The sequence below is a fragment of the Eucyclogobius newberryi genome, unplaced genomic scaffold (assembly GCF_026437365.1).
Source record: "Eucyclogobius newberryi isolate DKJ021-1_F unplaced genomic scaffold, fEucNew1.0.hap1 SCAF_19, whole genome shotgun sequence".
NCBI classification, from domain to species: domain Eukaryota; kingdom Metazoa; phylum Chordata; class Actinopteri; order Gobiiformes; family Gobiidae; genus Eucyclogobius; species Eucyclogobius newberryi.
This window is the reverse complement of record NW_027315823.1, coordinates 31,423,910-31,442,409: the sequence shown is the minus strand read 5'-3', so window position 1 is coordinate 31,442,409 and position 18,500 is coordinate 31,423,910. Positions and strand designations below refer to the sequence as shown.

The window sequence follows — 18,500 nt, the reverse complement described above, 5'->3', positions numbered from 1 at the left end:
TTGACTATCTTCTATTTTACTTTCTTCTATTTTACCTATTGTATTGTATTTTACCATCGATATAGGATAAAGGATTATCTTATCTTATCTTATCTTATCTTAAAATCCATATGTTTAATGCCATACTGTGGAACATTCTAGGCAAAGCAATAACATCTCCACAGGGACAAGCAGGTGGCCCATTAAAAGGCAAAAATGATTAAGACAAAAGACGCTATCAGACAATTAGACATTTTAAATCTAGTTTGTGTGAACAGGCTCGGGACATCCAGCGGCCTGTTGAAAGACACAACTTAGTGAGGCCCTGGGACACACAAATGCAACACACACTTTGAGCACTGAAATCAGCATTAATCTAAGTGTCATTATCGCAGTGCTCTTCCATTTACTGTACTTACAATGGCTACTCCACATGCTCTCCCAGTTGAGATTTCCCTTTCATTTCCAGCTCTTTCTGTAAAGTGCTGAATAATTTGCACAATTTACCACACAAACAGCATAAATTAGCATTTGGTTAGAAACGCATGTCCGCCCCTTACCCTCCGTGCGAATGGTAACTCTGAATAAAGAAGATAAAATGCAGTCATTAGTCCTTCTGCCCCTTGAGGTTCGTGCTCACTAAATAATCTGATTTATGGCTTTAAAACCACAGTAATGAAATGAGCTAGAGAAGAGAATGTTTGCAATTAATTACCGTGTCTGTTTATAATTCTGTTTATTGAGGCAATTTATGTACTTATGTGGGCAAACGCTGCAACTCTAGGGCCAACAATGGTCTTTGTGTCTGGCCCAAGCCTGGATAAATGATGGAGAAGCATCATGAATGAGTGTTTTACCAAAGAATACAACAACAAGCACTACTAAAACAAAGTCCAAATTAAACTGACGACCATCAGCTTAATGCTAACCAGCTCTGTGCCACCGTCAGCCCATATGTTTATATCACCTTTTTTAAAAGGTGGGTAATACAACATTTGAATACCAAATATATTGTTTATAGTAAAAAATGCTACAAAAAGAGCTGATTAAGAATAAAAAATTAAACAAAAATTATGTCATAGACTTTCAAATAAAGGTATAAGGTGATATTTCTGGACTTTTGTGATAAATGAACAGGCATTTCACATTTGTCTGATGATTAAACCTCATAGATATGTTATTGGGATGCTCCAAAAATTATATTTGTCAATATCGCCCACAACTATCGCCCACAACTATCTTATTGGAAAGATGTCTTGGTAAAGGTCTCAACACCACGATGCACGAGATAAAATAAACCTTCCAGTAAGCAAAGCCCATAATATGCAATTACATTTAAATGCATGTTATACTAGCTACACTAGTTAACTTCATTGTTGCCTGTTGTTAATTATCTATAATCAGAGAAAGTATTGACAGGAAGGAGGGAAAACAATTATACCAGACTTAATTTAAAAGGGTTGCCAGTATTGACACGTTATCCTCTCTCAGGGTCAATTAATCTGGATGTGGCAGGTCAATAAGTTGTTTTCAAATGTCAGATGTCAATAGCTCTGACTTTAACATGATCAGAGGTGAGAGCCGAAAGGGCACGAGGGACGTTTTCAGCTGAAAGAAAGACATACATGAAAGGACTGAGAAGGTCATTTTACTGCCACAAAGATAAAAAAATAAGAGTAATCACAAACCCGAACGCTGTCTTTGAACGTAGGCTTTGCTAACATTTAATGATTGAAATAACAGATTAGGCACAGACAAGTCAACCCAAGGAATAATACAAGAGACTGTTTTGAATATCAATAGCAGACCTTCCATTACGGCTACGCAATTAACAGAGTTTCAATTATTATTCACTACAAAAAACTTTGTAATTGAAAATGCAATTATTTGCCTTCTGTTCAGTCTGATATGAACGCACAGTCTGACACTCAAAACCTGGAACAAAGCCATTTTTCTCATCTATATTGTGTTGCAAAAAATCCATAATAAATACAATATTTTAAGTGACATTTACGGTTTCGCTACTGGTTATTGTTTTAACATTTAAAATAATCGAGAGTGCGGTTATAGTTGTGATCATCAGTTTTGACAAATTGGATTTGCTCTAACTTCAACTGATGGAGAAAGATGCATTTCATTTATCGATACAATTTATTATTTAGCACTATGATAAATGATGACTAAACCTGATCTGAATACAGGTCCACGGCACACACTTATAACTTTACCAATAAGGCAATTAAGACAATACAATTCTACAATAGAAGCTCGTCTCTCTTTTATTTTAATAAATCATAAAACAGAATTATTCATGATTTTTTCAAAAGTAGGACAATTTAGTAAACAATTAGAATTATAAAGATGATGGCAGGTCTTTGCAGTGCATATAATGTGATATTGAAATGTTTCCATAAAACGGCAGTTTATTTTGTTTTTCTGCAATGAATTATACAGTGTAATCTCTAATTAAATTGAAAAAAATCTACTGCAGTTTCACAACCACTCCCATTCAAACCGGCTCATACGAGCACTGCATTTCTCTTTTCCTACAGTAGATTTGTGTGCTTCCTACCGATACTTCATGCCCGTCTTCATGCTCTGCTCGCTGGAGGAAGGCGCGCTCTGCACCGACAACTGCCCCAGGCTGCGCGCGACCATGGCCACAGCCTTGAACTTGCTGCGAGTGCCAGTCCCGGGGCTGTTGGCATTTTGCCGGTTCAGCCTCTCCTCCGTGGTCCGGCTCACCCCGCCGCGATGGTCCGTGCACACCAGCGACACCTGCATTTTGGGTTCTTTAACTAACTAAGAGTCCAAAAAGATAGACGAACCTTCTCCTGCTCCTGCTAAATGTCCACTATAGTCCAAGTGTTGGTCAAACTGACTGGCGCTTAAGTAAGTGTCCAGGATGTCAGGCTGCGCAGCCACATGACAATGACCCCAAAACGCTGATGAAGTGAAGGAATCCACTCACAGCATGAGTCCAGGTTTGAAAAAGAAGAACCATTAAGCAAAAACTCTTTTGCAGTCTCGCGCTTGAAAAACCTCCTTTTGTCGTTTTAAAAATGCCCAAATCCACACAAAACAAGAATGCAATGCAATGTGCTGCTCCGTTCCATCTCACAAGCTGTTGAAAATTCTTTACAAATACCGACGCGTTAGTTTACAAGAGTGAAAAAGCCAGACAGATCTCTTTTAGTTGCCGGCGCTGACTGGTATAGCCTTGGATTAAACTTGCATCTGTAGCGGCTAAAGCGGCTCGGAGCACAGTGGCATGAGAGAGGAGGAGAGCCAGGGAAAAGTGCGAGGAGCGAAGGAGAGCGGAGGGAGGGAGGGAGGTGGGAGGGATAAGTGGAGTCACCGAGGGGGGAGATACTGTAGAGAACGCTGCCGTGGCCATTCAGAGCAACGGGGCTTGGACGAGTGCTCATCAAATAGAAATATAGAGTGCTGATGTGCTTTGTGCATATGTTGCCCTGCAGTGATGCATAGACGTGTGCATCTCTTCATAAACTAAGATTTGTCCTGGTATAAAGCAGCTTTAGATCTGGTTTAGCCTTTTTCCATTTTTAGTCCAGATGCAGGTTGAAATCTCGTCAGGTTGTAGTTTAGACCTATTTTATGCACTTTATAGTAAGGCTGGGCAATATATTAAAATGTAGATAATATTGTGAATGTTGTTTGGAAGATATGCAAAATCTGAATATTGAGTATATCGTTTTTATAGTAAAATTGCTACAAAAAGAGCTGATAAGAAAAAATACGTATGTGTTAATTCTGTACTTTTGTGTTTAATTGTACAGACATTTCACATTTGTCTGATTTAAAGATATTTTAACACATTTCTATTGGATTGACAAAATATCGCCTGACTATTTTTATCAGAATAAAATTATTGAGATATTCATTTTTGTCAATATTGCCCACCTCTATTCGATCGATCGCTGTTCTTGTTTTCTGCTGGGATTTGTGGCGCCTGCATGCCTAGGCAGACAGTGAGTACAGCAACAGCGATGTCTGTTTAGGACGTTATTTGCTGTTTTACAATCAACATTTCTGATGATTTTGTTTTATATTATAGTATATCACCTACAGATTGTCTCAGGAATGGTGCCAGAAAGATACAAAGACAAACTTAAAAGTGAGCAGATAAACAGGCCACTTATGACTGTGAATGTTAAACGCAGCTTCGCATTACCCCTTTGGGCAAATATTACTGTAAGCAAACCAACAATAGGCTAATACTGTAGACCCTGGGACTGAGGACAAGGCCTGTCTAAACCGGACTAAAATAAAGCAGTCAGACTGGGACATAACCTGGCAGTTTTATATGAACTGGAGCAGCAAAGCAAAGCCTCCTGCCCACAACCACATTAGACAGAGACGGCAGCTTCTACAGTGAGTTTCAAACTTTTATTACATCCGATTTCCACAATCCGATAGTGAGAGGCTGATGTGATGCTGATGCTGGTGCTTCTCCTCTTCCACTGATGTAAATTTGAGTTTTAAAACTTCCCATTGCATTACTCCATTTGTATTGTCTAGATTCAATTATGATGAAGACCCACATTTGTCCTGGTTTAGTTCAGATCAAGCCATACTTTTCAATACAGTATGGACTGGTTTCGGTCTGGGTTAGTCCAGACCCAATGGTTGCATTATTGGGGGGACCATGTGTTTATGCTGAGTCTGTTATAGTCCTACTTAACTCCTGCTTGTAAAATCTCTTCCATATCCTTATGCTACAGCGCAGTGAGGTTTTACGCGGGGCATTCTGTCGTGATAGAATTGGGGAAATGTGCAGTGGGCAGGACATCCTGGTGGCATCGGCAGAAAGAGGGGACTCAAATCACATGGGTCTGTTCAACTGGCCATGAAATATTTATTATGTAACTTTATCTATGACAATACATGTCTGAGGCAGGGCTGTCACACGGATAACTACGCTGCAGTGCTTTTGTCTTAACTGCCTTTCCTCTCTTCAATGTTTTATAGTCGTGCCTTCATGGAAATTTTAGTTGTAGGACAACTAACACACCAGACATAAAGATTATAGTTCGATTAGACGGAGATAATTGGTAACAAATCCTGTCTTGTACTGAACTCAGGCCTTGGTTGGGTTTGGTTTCATTCTGGTTTAGTTCAAAGGAAATGATCATGGTTTTAAATGTGCACTATGCAACATTTCATGCTTTACCTGGACAACATTTAAGAGCAAATTCATCCATCCATCCATCCATCCATCCATCCATCTATCAATCTATATTCATAATAAGATATCCTGCCTGACAAAGCCCTTTGTACAGAGGGAACTGACATATGATAAGGAGTGCAGGCAAAGTACCATTCAAATCCCCATTGACGATGGAACAATGCATTTTCAGACGATGGAACAATGCATTTTAATGCTTGAATGAAACTTTGACACTGAAGACAAGTAGTTATAGTAGTATTTAACAAAAAGCCCAAAAGGTTACCGTCTCTTCAACATTCTTCTCCTCGGAATGCCATTTTAAACCACTTGCCTTGAACTGTGAATCATAATTAGGCCAGTGCAATGCCAGTCCAGCAACCACCTACTTTAGCCATCTGTTAATGCAACTCTTACAAACCAATCTGACGCACAATAAGTAAATTCTTGGGTGAAGTGAGTAGGCGTGTAGCGTGCAGCAAAAGTATGTACCAAATCGCCCAAAAAAAACTTGATAATTGGGAGCTGAAAATAAATACTTGCAGTAATTGGGACTAAGCGTGAGGATGTTACAAATCGAAGAGATGTTAGATGAGGAATGAAACAGGATACTGAACCTTATCTAAGTGGACCAGAGAGAGTGCCAAAGGGAGATAATTAAGTGAGATGCCATCAGGAGGGGAGACAGATAGTGAAAGAACTGTTTCAGTCAAAGGAATCTGACAAACAGGCTGTTGCTAACAGACAACCATATTCTTAGCCGTGACCTTTAGGCCCCTGGACATAAATAGAACCTAGAGGGAAAAGGTACTAATTCCTGAAATGTTGATTTAAACTTCAGATGCACAAAACTGAGGATTTGCCGATTTACCGAAGTACAGTGAATGATTTAACATGATAATGCACTGATATTCATATAAAAACAGCGTATGGGGCAGAGAGCTGGGGCTCGTGTTTGTGGACCCTGCTTTGGGAGGCACATTCAGGGCTAATGATATTCCATCTCCCCTTTAGCTCATTTCCCAATGCAGTTAACCATGACAGTGATAGTCGCACCTACATTTTCAATCTGCCATCTCTGCTGTGGGGGTATACAGCGGTGAAGAAGAGCCATCACAGATTTACTGGTTCACACAATATTGAACCTGACAAAAACAATGTTAAAACTACAATGAAGTGCATTGCTATGACTGAAACATTGAATATTAAGATTTTACGTTTTATCAATCTTGTTTGTTGAGGGAATAACATCTCTGTAAAAAACTGCACCATGCCTGTCTGTAAATCTTTGAAAACAACACCAAAAAGAAAAAACATGATAATGTTTTAATTTACTTTCATTTACATAATCAAATACAGTGTTCGTTACAATGTCCATGACAGAGCTAGTTAATGAACATAAATGAAACACATGCTGTAAACACGCTGGGAGGTAGCCATGGATTCATTTCCATCTGTTGTACTGCATTGCTTATAAACACTCTCTCATTTGTGAAACATTTGTGGGTGAAGTGTCTTGCCCAAGGACACAAGGACAGTATTCTCTGTAGGGCTGCAACGATTACTCGAGTAAATCGAACAATTCAATTACAAAAAAGCTTTGATTATTATTTTATTGCCTCGATGATTCGTTTAATTTACATATCTAATTAAAAACATGTGAATCTGTGGCGTGCGGAGCTCGTTCCTGAAGCAGCTGAAGCACAACAGAGAGAGCGGCGTGTTTGAAACTCACGACTCATGGATGTGTTATAGGTGCGACCGGGACCAGTTTTGTTGTGTTAAAGAGCAGCTGCCGCGAGCAACCGCCACAACGAGCTCCGCGCTCCGCCCGCCCCAGCCACCGCCTCCTCACCGCGCCACCGCGGACCCGCGCTCCACACTCACGCTCCCCCCGCTCCACACTCACGCTCCCCCCGCTCCACACTCACGCTCCCCCCGCTCCACACTCACGGGAGCTCCACACTCACGCTCCCCCCGCTCCACACTCACGGGAGCTCCACACTCACGCTCCCTCATGCTCCACACTCACGCTCCCCCTGCTCCACACTCACGCTCCCTCATGCTCCACACTCACGCTCCCCCCGCTCCACACTCACGCTCCCCCCGCTCCACACTCACGCTCCCCCCGCTCCACACTCACGCTCCCCCCGCTCCACACTCACGCTCCCCCCGCTCCACACTCACGCTCCCTCATGCTCCACACTCACGCTCCCCCCGCTCCACACTCACGCTCCCTCATGCTCCACACTCACGCTCCCTCATGCTCCACACTCACGCTCCCCCCGCTCCACACTCACGCTCCCTCATGCTCCACACTCACGCTCCCTCATGCACCACACTCACGCTCCCCCTGCTCCACACTCACGCTCCCTGGTGCTCCACACTCACGCTCCCTCGTGCTCCACACTCACGCTCCCCCCGCTCCACACTCACGCTCCCTCATGCTCCACACTCACGCTCCCTCATGCTCCACACTCACGCTCCCTCATGCTCCACACTCACGCTCACCCCGCTCCACACTCACGCTCCCTCATGCTCCACACTCACGCTCCCTCATGCTCCACACTCACGCTCCCCCCGCTCCACACTCACGCTCCCCCCGCTCCACACTCACGCTCCCTCATGCTCCACACTCACGCTCCCTCATGCGCCACACTCACGCTCCCCCCGCTCCACACTCACGCTCCCGCCCCCGCTCCACACTCACGCTCCCTGGTGCTCCACACTCACGCTCCCCCCGCTCCACACTCACGCTCCCCCCGCTCCACACTCCCTCATGCTCCTCACTCACGCTCCCCCCGCTCCACACTCACGCTCCCGCCCCCGCTCCACACTCACGCTCCCGCTCCCGCCCCCGCTCCACACTCACGCTCCCGCCCCCGCTCCACACTCACGCTCCCTGGTGCTCCACACTCACGCTCCCTGGTGCTCCACACTCACGCTCCCTGGTGCTCCACACTCACGCTCCCCCCGCTCCACACTCACGCTCCCCCCGCTCCACACTCACGCTCCCTCATGCTCCACACTCACGCTCCCTCATGCTCCACACTCACGCTCCCCCCGCTCCACACTCACGCTCCCTCATGCTCCACACTCACGCTCCCCCATGCTCCACACTCACGCTCCCCCCGCTCCACACTCACGCTCCCTCATGCTCCACACTCACGCTCCCTCATGCTCCACACTCACGCTCCCTCATGCGCCACACTCACGCTCCCCCCGCTCCACACTCACGCTCCCGCCCCCGCTCCACACTCACGCTCCCTGGTGCTCCACACTCACGCTCCCCCCGCTCCACACTCACGCTCCCCCCGCTCCACACTCCCTCATGCTCCTCACTCACGCTCCCCCCGCTCCACACTCACGCTCCCGCCCCCGCTCCACACTCACGCTCCCGCTCCCGCCCCCGCTCCACACTCACGCTCCCGCCCCCGCTCCACACTCACGCTCCCTGGTGCTCCACACTCACGCTCCCTGGTGCTCCACACTCACGCTCCCTGGTGCTCCACACTCACGCTCCCCCCGCTCCACACTCACGCTCCCCCCGCTCCACACTCACGCTCCCTCATGCTCCACACTCACGCTCCCTCATGCTCCACACTCACGCTCCCCCCGCTCCACACTCACGCTCCCTCATGCTCCACACTCACGCTCCCTCATGCTCCACACTCACGCTCCCCCATGCTCCACACTCACGCTCCCCCCGCTCCACACTCACGCTCCCTCATGCTCCCAACTGCTTCCCAGTCACACTCGTACATTTCTAACATGCCACACGCTCCTCTGCGGCGCCTTGAAACAGCAAATACATCTATGGAAACAGCAGGAGGAGCACGACCGTGTTATAATAATCTGATGTGAAACAGAAAGTCCGCGATGACACGGAGCCAACGCCGTAAAGTGACAAAATGCTAAATGTAGAGCCACCGCTCCAAACACCAGCGTCACTGTCCCACACACAATGTTTTACAAACTAATGTCTTATTTTAAGTTATGTGACAGAAACGCAAATGAAACAGTCTCGTGACAAGGGAATTAGTCCTTTATATATATATTCTTTGTATACAAATAAAACACTTTGGACTGGTGAAGTGAAATGTCACTGTTTTGGGGACAAACTGAAATGTGAAATTAAAAATAAAAGGTGTTTTTTTAAAGCAGAAACTCATCTTATTTGTTTATTACAATGATTACAATGATTCAAAAATGATTATATATGCTTTTAAATGCTTTACTGAATGTACAAACAAATTAACCGATTAATCTAAGAAAAAAAACGACAGATTACTCGATTACTAAAATAATCGATAGCTGCAGCCCTAATTCTCGGTGGTCTTTCTTCCAAGTACTAACAAGGCCCGAACCTGCTTAGCCTCTGGGATCTGACACGAGGCATGCTCAGGGTGATATGGCCACATGCAGTCATTTGTGTTACGAGTGTCACTAATCTAACACCCATCAACACTTCCCGCGACACAAAATCCCACCATTGATCCACGCCACCGCTGATGCGTTCAGCATACGCGACAACGTGGATTCTTGAGAGCATTTCCAAGGTAAGACAGTATCAGCATGGCAGAAATCACAGCGTTACTGCATAGTGCTTATTGCTCTTGCAGCTTGAGTGCACAGTCCATTCTCCACTGCCCGAGGTCCCGGTCGTGACACTGCGAGGGAACCCACTGAGAAGTACAAGAGGCCAGTCGTGTGGATGGACAGATGGGGTCAAGCCAGTCATCTGCCCTGACCGCTTCACTAAATCCCCACTGGCTTTGGAAAATATTGGAAACTGTCAACAACTCTCTATGGCAATGACGCTACACGTACATGTAACTCCCAAGACTTCGAGCCAGTACGATACTGGTTGTCCCCAAGTTATTGCAGCCATTATGAAAACTATTTGACGAATGACATCTTTTCATTTATGCTAGATGTAGGTGTTGTCTTTGTTGACCCTTGATTTATCTGCATCGGTAAATCTTCGCATTTCATCGACTCCAGCACAACATGCAGGACGGTAATCAATACGAGAATGCATCATCCGACAGGCTCGTCATCCATCACCACAACAGATCAATGCAACAACCATTTTTCACTGCATTGCTGCTTCTGGCATGGGGCACACTTGACTGACTTTCCACAGTGAAACTATATAGCCTAACCTTGTGATGTTTAATTACATTCATGTCCAATTATTGTGTACATTCATAAATGCCTCACAATCAAATAACAAGCTATCAACAGTTACAGACGGCAAACAGTTTGTAAATGTTCCCAATCCAATAAAGCAGGACGGTCACACTTACCATAGAAACAGCTGCCAACTTTCCTTAAATTGACAGGAGCCATTTCATTTGCTTTGAGCGTCTCTTTGAAGACCAGCGATCATTAAAGATGACTGACACTTTATCGCACATGATGACCTCAAGGATCTCACAAACATTCCACTGGCCCACACTGAGATCACCAAGGCTGGCCACGCTGTACATTTAAAACACTTCAATGAGACTTTGGGTGGAAACCAAACAAACAAAAACAGATACGTTATAGAATATAATATTATAAGGTGTACTAACTTGGTGGAGGGTTGGCCACCTGCTTATCTCGGTGTAAATAGTATTGCTTTGCCTAGAATGTTACACAGTATTGCATTATTTATTTATTTTTTCTAACTGAGTCTAGATGACTACAACTGAAGCTTTTTCTACTATGGAACACGCCTGGACGAATGAGGGATTACACCGACAGTATTGCATTAAACCTCTGTCTGTCACAATGAACACAAAAGGTGACGCTGGGCCAAGTTACAGCTCAGATCTGTGTAGATATGACCCCGCTCACCATAAGAATGCATTTTTTTTGTAAACCTGTAACTGAACCAAATGCACGGGAAAGGTTTAATGTCATTCTGTGAGACATTCTAGGCAAAGCAAAGACATTTACGTAGAGGCAAGTGACTGATCTCTCACCATGAAAGATGCATAGTGACCCTTTAATAATATACTAGTCTTTATTGTGGCAGAGCGACCTGTTCAGTAACCAGAAGGTTAAGTTTAGTGCATATACATGTGTCTGTCCTTGGGCAATCCAGTCATACACTTTGCTTGGTTGGAGGCTGACTTAATGTTTTGGCTGCCATGCCATATCTTCATCAACCTGCCCCAGGGCATCTGAGACAGCTTACAACAGCAGTGCATGACAGCTGACAGAACAACAAAATAGATTGGAAACTACAATATTAATCTATTTTGACAGATGCTCCAGTTCTGTTAATACAATACTCTTATAGTGTTTTGAACATAGGGATGTCAATAACTATTCCGGACACAATATAATAATGAGAGCTAAAAAAATAATACTAGAAATGGATGGATGGATACTTTAGAAGAAATATCAAGTATTTTTTAATTAAATCTATAGTCAATAAAAATACACATAAATGTTTCTAAAAATGTGCCTCGCAGTTTGTCACATTTATTTTATGTTTGATTTCATAAACCGATTTCTTAACAGATCTCTCTGAATATTCATCAAATGTTTTTCCTCACAGTGATTGGAACACAACAATTTGATATTGTGACATCCTTATTTGCATGTCATCGACAATTTAAATATCGTTTATAGAACACGCCGGAACGTCTTTGTAATCTTTGTCATTACAAACGCATTCGCATAAACCCCCCACAACATACCACCAGCAAGTCTGAGCCCCCTGGAGACATTTAAACCATTGTTGCCACCTGTTGCTGCGTTGAGTGATGATTAGAGTGGTCTTTTCATTCTTTTGTGTCAGAAATCTTGTCACACATACAGTCGTTCAGCCCTGTAGTTGAGCAGTCAGAAAACAGCTCCGTGGGAGGTCTTTCAAGTGCGACCGCTCACGCTAAGAAAACTGCCCCTCTGATCACGTCATTACTGATGTTTGGACACATCTTCAGAGCCTTTCAAGTCCTTTCAAATGTTTTAATCAAATAGTGTTAATATTTGACAGGGAACAATCAGATTCATATTATTATCACAAAGGGTGTAAAGTTTTTGCTAGCTTTTGTTTCTCCTTGGTTAGCAACACGAAAAAAGGATACGGTTTTGAGGGACTAAACAACAGCAACAGCATGCATTTGACTCACCATTGGAACTTGTATAGACGTACCAACACTGACCATAGGGGGTCAGTAAACTTTCAAAACATTAGTTTATGGTTATTGGGGTTTTGAAGATCAATGCTAAAACCATAAAGCAGACGATTCCAAAACAGGGCTGAGCATCAATGCATTCTGCAAGACTGTACGAGGAACTTTTACATATTTTACCTGTACATACATTTAATATTATTAACCTCCGAGGGCCATATTCGAATCCAGGCAAGTAGTGGAGGGCCGGCCCGCGATCATTGGTGTAAAAAATATAAATAATAATAATTAAATATCAAATAAAATATCACTTTTCTGTCAAATATAGGCTATTGAATCTATTATTTAATTCATTTCACGTTATCTTTATTAAGGATACAAGTGCAGACAGATGCTCAAGGGCAAAAAAAAACCCAAAACATTTAAATATTACTTTATAAAGACAAACGGGCCGTATGTGGCCCGCGGGCCGTAGTTTGCCCACCCCTGATCTAGATCAAATTGAGACAATTAGAGAGATCAGTATGAGAGGATATAGCAATTACAGGTCTTCTGTGCACCAACTTCTCTGAAATGTCCTCCAGTGGCATTAAAATCGTCTATCTCCAACAGACAAGCAAGAGGCATCAGATCTGTGAGGAGTGGGGATTTCCTTCTTTTTTTTTTTTTTAAGGAATAAAAACACCTGTAATGGAATAAATTGAATAAAGGATGGAACGGTTGAATGCCATACTGCGGAAAATTTGAGCCAAAGCAATAAAATCTCCTTGTGTGCAGGTGGTGGTCTGAGCGAGGTGGTGACAGAGAGTACCTTTAAGTCAGACCTTTGCTTTTGCTTTGTTTTCATCCTGTGACTCAAACCCAAGGCCCAGTTTTAGACAAACCAACAGAATCTAATTTGAAGCTATATCCCAAAATCGTATAGACTCGCTAAAATCCTTTTTTAGCCGTTCAATCAGTGTGAGTGAATCTAGAGCAGTGATAAGGCCCAGCGCTTCATTCAATAAGCGTAGGAGGAGGAGGAGAACAAGCTGAAGCTATGTAGCCGCTCACGTGCGTCTCTGTGATCACGACTACAGCGGAACCAAATTTACAAACACCGCCAACCGCATTTTCTTTTCTGCAAACAAGCGTCCATGTGCAGGAAGAAGCATATTCATCTCTTATTACCAACGCTAAGAAAAGCCAAGCAGCGCACACGCAATTAAAATGATTGCCTTTGTCTTGTGCGTTCGGGTGGCCATATTGGAGAGGGGAGCAGGAGTAATCGATGATGCCACATTGTAATGAAGCCTCCAGAGTCCAGCAGGGCAGGCCAGAAGTTTGAGCTCAGAAAAGTTTCAAACTAAGTCTTAACAATAGATTGAAGCAAAATGGTCGAGTGGTTAAGGCGGCGGCTCCATGTGCAGCCGGCCGCAGTGTCGTGAGTTTGAATTCAGACTGACGGTTTACTGCATGTTCCCTCTCAGTTCACGCTGGGCTGACCTGTCTAGTAGAACCTACGGGCCAAAAAATCCTTTAAAAGAAAGTGACAACAAAAATGACTCATGAGCATTCATGGACTGGGGCACCTCCCCCAAAAATATCAACGCCAAATATTGGTAAACATCTGATATTGGTTGATACCGATACTGGAACTGATATTTCACCCATCTCTAGTTCTTACCATGAGCGGACTAGCCTCTCCATAGATCTGGCTCCTAACTTTTCTTAGTCAAAAATAGATATGATAAAGGCCCTGCTGGAACATTCTAGGCAAGATCAGCAGTACAAGAACATAATTGGGCAGTACCTGGCTCGCTCCATGTACAGATCCGTCTGATTTTGTACTTGCCATTTCACTCGCATTTCCTCCATGGTCACCACCAAACAAAAGAGTGCAAGTCTGCATACTGATGTAGGTGGCGTGACCACAGAGGCACCGCAAGGGTCCATGTGCAGTGATATTTCACCAAAACGGCAGCGGACCTAAAAATAGCTTCAATTCAAATCAATTCAACACTGTGTGCCAAGACAAAATACAGAAAGTGGCCCGTGTCCCCCCCAATGTTGTCCCGGGGGGCGGCTTTAGTGGCATGGTGCAGAGGAGGTTGGCAGACAGACTGCGTGTTGAAGCTGCAGGGGACAGAACAGTTTAGCAAGCACTGTCTTTTTTTGAATCCCACGCACAGGGAGCCTCCTGACTATTTTAAAAGCATGACACTTAATGTGATATTACGACAAAGAGGCAAGAAGCACTGGGAGAAAAAGGTACTGTTAAAACGAAATGTAAGAATGAAATGGGTCTTCATACGTGTAATAACAAAGGATGTGAGAGAAACATCACACATTAGCTTTTATGTTATAATGTGTTGCCGGGTAAAGGAAATCTGGCCAATCACATGGATAAATGATTGTTGAATTTTGGTCAAAATGGCTTGTCAACATTTATTCAAAGGAAATAGAGAAATTGTAAAAAAAAAAACATGCATTTAAGAAAAGAAAAAAAAAGCATTTTCAACAAGAACAAATTGAAACAGGTTGGAAATAAAAAGCAACAACACAGAATTCAAAAATGTGATGACGGAAAGCAGCAAACACAAAGGACTGGATATATTTGAATGCTGTGATTGGTTTGTCCATCACGTCAAGGTGCTGGAGGAAAATGTCAGACTCCAGCTTTTGGAAAGAAAGTAGGAAAAAGGCTGACAAATGGAGAATGTGTTTTTGGTTGTACACAGCTGTATTACTTAGTGTATAAATACTGTATACATTATTATTAAAGAGCATAGACAATAGTAAAGCATCTGTTATAACAAGTTGAGCTTCCATTCAGAGGGACTTTAATTGACCAGCATTGCACAGGATTAGAGGAACAGAGTGAAAAGGATAGCATCTCTGCAGAGGGGGGAGGCAGCCGCAGAAGTGTCTGGGTGAAAGGGGCTTAGAGAGTTAATGGAAAACGAAGTGAGGTCAGACAGATTGACAGTGCTGATCGACACATGTGCTAATGCTTTTGCAGCAGCGTAATGAAGCCTGCGGCTGTGTCTAAACATCTCTAATCACTGACACTTTCATTTTTATAACGAGGGGAACCACTGGCCTAATCCACACAGACATCTCCTCTGACCCCGTGTATGGATACGAGGGATGGGACGAGATCTCGTGCCACAGATCTTGAGAGATGAAATTGCCACAAGACTCAATTTGGCCCAATTTGGCTTGGACAAAAGAGGGTAAAGTGCTGGTGAGAGTTACATTACTTTTGAGTAGATGTAGATAAAATAAAACTTACACAATGACATGAAATAAAAAAAAAAGTGAGACCAAAAGTGCGAACACAATTTAAATCATATTGTTAATTATCATGCGGAGTAAAAATGATTTCCCATCTCCCGGGTCAATAATAAAGGGATGTTTGTGACCGCTTGCTTTCCCTCTATTGTATCTCAAATAGGTGCTGGTGTATTGTCCAACTGTATGCTATACTAACAGAAAAGGAACAGCATAGTTCTAGTGACAAAAACAGTGAAGCCATATTCTGAGCTGGAGCTGGGAATCCTTAATGAAACCCCCAGTGAGAGTGACAGAGGTCAGGGCTGTGAGCGCTCGACATGGCAGATGCACAGACACAGGCAGGAACATCAGAGCTCACACAGGGCAGAGCTGAACCACCACACAAATCACCACGGGGGAAGTCCTGCTCTTATGTAACAAGGGATGACAGCGTCAGAGTTCCTTTAGACAGAGCCTTGGAACAAATACAACTCTACACTAGACTATGGTACATACAGTTCTCATAGATGTAAATATTGTTACGATACTTTTCATCTGTTTTAGCCCCAGTATTGCAAAAGTGGCTATTCTGATAAAAAAAGAGACTGATGATGCTTTACTGTGATGACAAAACTCAATTTGACTTTTGATACTGCAATGATACTCCTTTCTTTATGAGCTTTCTCATTAAGATTATTCAGGAAATGTCAAACTTGATCATTTTTTGTAATCTGTAATGATAAACGTTCAAATGAGTTTAAAATGTATTATTATATCTGGATATGGATTTTTTGTGCAACCCTACATATGTATATGTGATATTTTATATGGTAAGATAATGCTTTAGTTGTTGGATGCATTGGTAAATGGTCTTTATAATGCATACATCTCAAAGTTAACTACGGTAATTGGATTTCAAACAAGAACAATACCATACATTTTTGCATATTTTTCAACTTCCTCCCAAACTATTTTAGAGTTTGATTAGCTCACATAATTTAAAAGTTATTCCAGAAGTGGGGAAATTATACAATTATGACTCCAACTGTGCAATATCACATCTCTCCTAATTGCATTATTTACATAGGTTTCAACATCTATTTCTTTTTGGATGGGTTCATTTTTGGAATCACATTTGCTCCTGTGGTATACTATATAATCTAACAAAACATGATTTACTGTTGCAGCTTTACAGTTTATATAGAAGTGAAAGTAAAATGTTAAATGTATGGAAAATAAAATTCAGGACACATTACTCTGAATTCCAATGATGTGAGGCTGTGTGTAAAGCTGAGTGCAGAGTTTGTGGGAGCGTGTTAACTAATCAGCAGACAGCAGAGGCAGAATAATCTCTTCTGTTCAAGCAAAGACGCTCGACCTGTCTCTTTGCGTTTGTCAAACCTGCGGCTGCGAGCACAAAGAAGGTTGCTAGGCAGAAAGAGTTTCACTGTACTGTACATCCCTTTGAAGCCACCACTGTGTAATAATAAAGATGGATTCTCAAGCACAACTAGAACAAATAGAAGAAAAACATCGAAACTTTGATATGGTACAACAAGACAGGAATAAAGAGTTTAAAATGGCTACAAACTTGGTCTTAATAAGCCAGAAATAAAAAAAGACTGATCAAAATGTAAAACAATTAACTACAGTAATCAAGGTAACAGTTAAGGATGACACGGCCAATCTACGCATTATGTTTTAAAGTATATTTTACTGGACACGGCACAAGTATTCATCCATTAGAGATACTCAAAATTGCAGTATTGATAAACTAACTGAATATACCTTTTCCGTTGCAGGGTCCGTCGCATGCTTGTCTCCATAGACGTTACCACCGTACTTGGCGCCAATATGGTCCACAGTATGGCATTAAACGTATCTATCGCCATGGAGACAAGCAGGTGACACTACCAGGCCCATCAGTTGTGGGAAGAGATGACCTCACTCACATCAAGTCTAAAACCGACACATTAGAGCGTCACAATGAACAGGATCCTACTTTTTAAACATACATCACAAATCAAACCTCAATTACAATACTTACAAGTACAGAAAAAGAGCAATTTTGACAGTTTTTCCCCCAAAACTGTGCAGCCCTTAGACATATTACACAACCGTGATATTGTTCTGCACGTTACTTTTACTTGTGTTGATTCCCATTGAAAACACATTGAATAGAAGCCCTTCACATTGAGCTTGTGTAAATATGGCACCAGAGCTTTTACCACAAGACAAGGTTCTCTTCTTAGCCTCCTCCATTATTTATCTGTGACTGTCTGCTCAACGTCTGGCCTGGATGTTCTTCTCTCTCGCACAAATGTTGTGGGTAATTTTGCTCTGTCAATATTTGAATCAGCCACAATAGATCACAGTGATAGCTACGGGGCGGCAATCTGTCTGGTGAAGAAGGGGAGGAAATAAATAGTAATAGGAAAAGATAGCGAAGACATTGGAGTTGAGAAAAGTAAACTAAATAGTAATATCAGAGGCATAATTACAATAAAACGAGCAAAAAGGAAAACAGCAGAGGATGAAAGCTATTTGTCTGATTGGATATGACAGAAGGGAAAGATTTGACTGTGTTTACTTAAAGGCGGTATGGACGAATTTTCGGCGATTTGAGAACGCAGGCGAAAGTGCGCATGCGCCCTCCCCCGTGCGGACTGATACAACACACACGTGCGTTTGTTTATTAGCGCGACGGATCACATCGCATCTCTGGTCTCCCGTAGATTTCAGTCCACTTCTGCGTCAGCTCGAACTGTCTTTCTCCGTCTTCATTTTGCCCCGTACACTGAGGGAACTATATTATGATAGATCCATGCGCTTAGCCACGCGGAAATGCAGGTGAGCGGTAGGTGCGTTTTATGATTGATACGTGGCAAGACAAATGATTTATCCACGCCACGAGGAAATATGATAAAAAATTTGCTGGAAAAAAA

General features: G+C 42.9%; 1 protein-coding gene across 5 annotated transcripts in view; it reads right to left on the bottom strand.

Moving 5' to 3' along the window:
• The window catches only part of kcnab2a (potassium voltage-gated channel subfamily A regulatory beta subunit 2a), a 145,529-nt gene that overhangs the window by 50,323 nt on the left and 76,706 nt on the right, over positions 1-18,500 (bottom strand). The window contains exon 1 of one of the 5 annotated variants that reach the window (XM_072452657.1): positions 2,552-3,284. The exons of the other annotated variants lie outside the window; for them this stretch is intronic. Within the exon in view, the coding sequence (XP_072308758.1) occupies positions 2,552-2,763 (212 nt within the window). The 5' untranslated portion in view covers positions 2,764-3,284. Of the gene's footprint in view, positions 1-2,551; positions 3,285-18,500 lie in introns of those variants that run through there. 5 annotated transcript variants of the gene reach the window in all.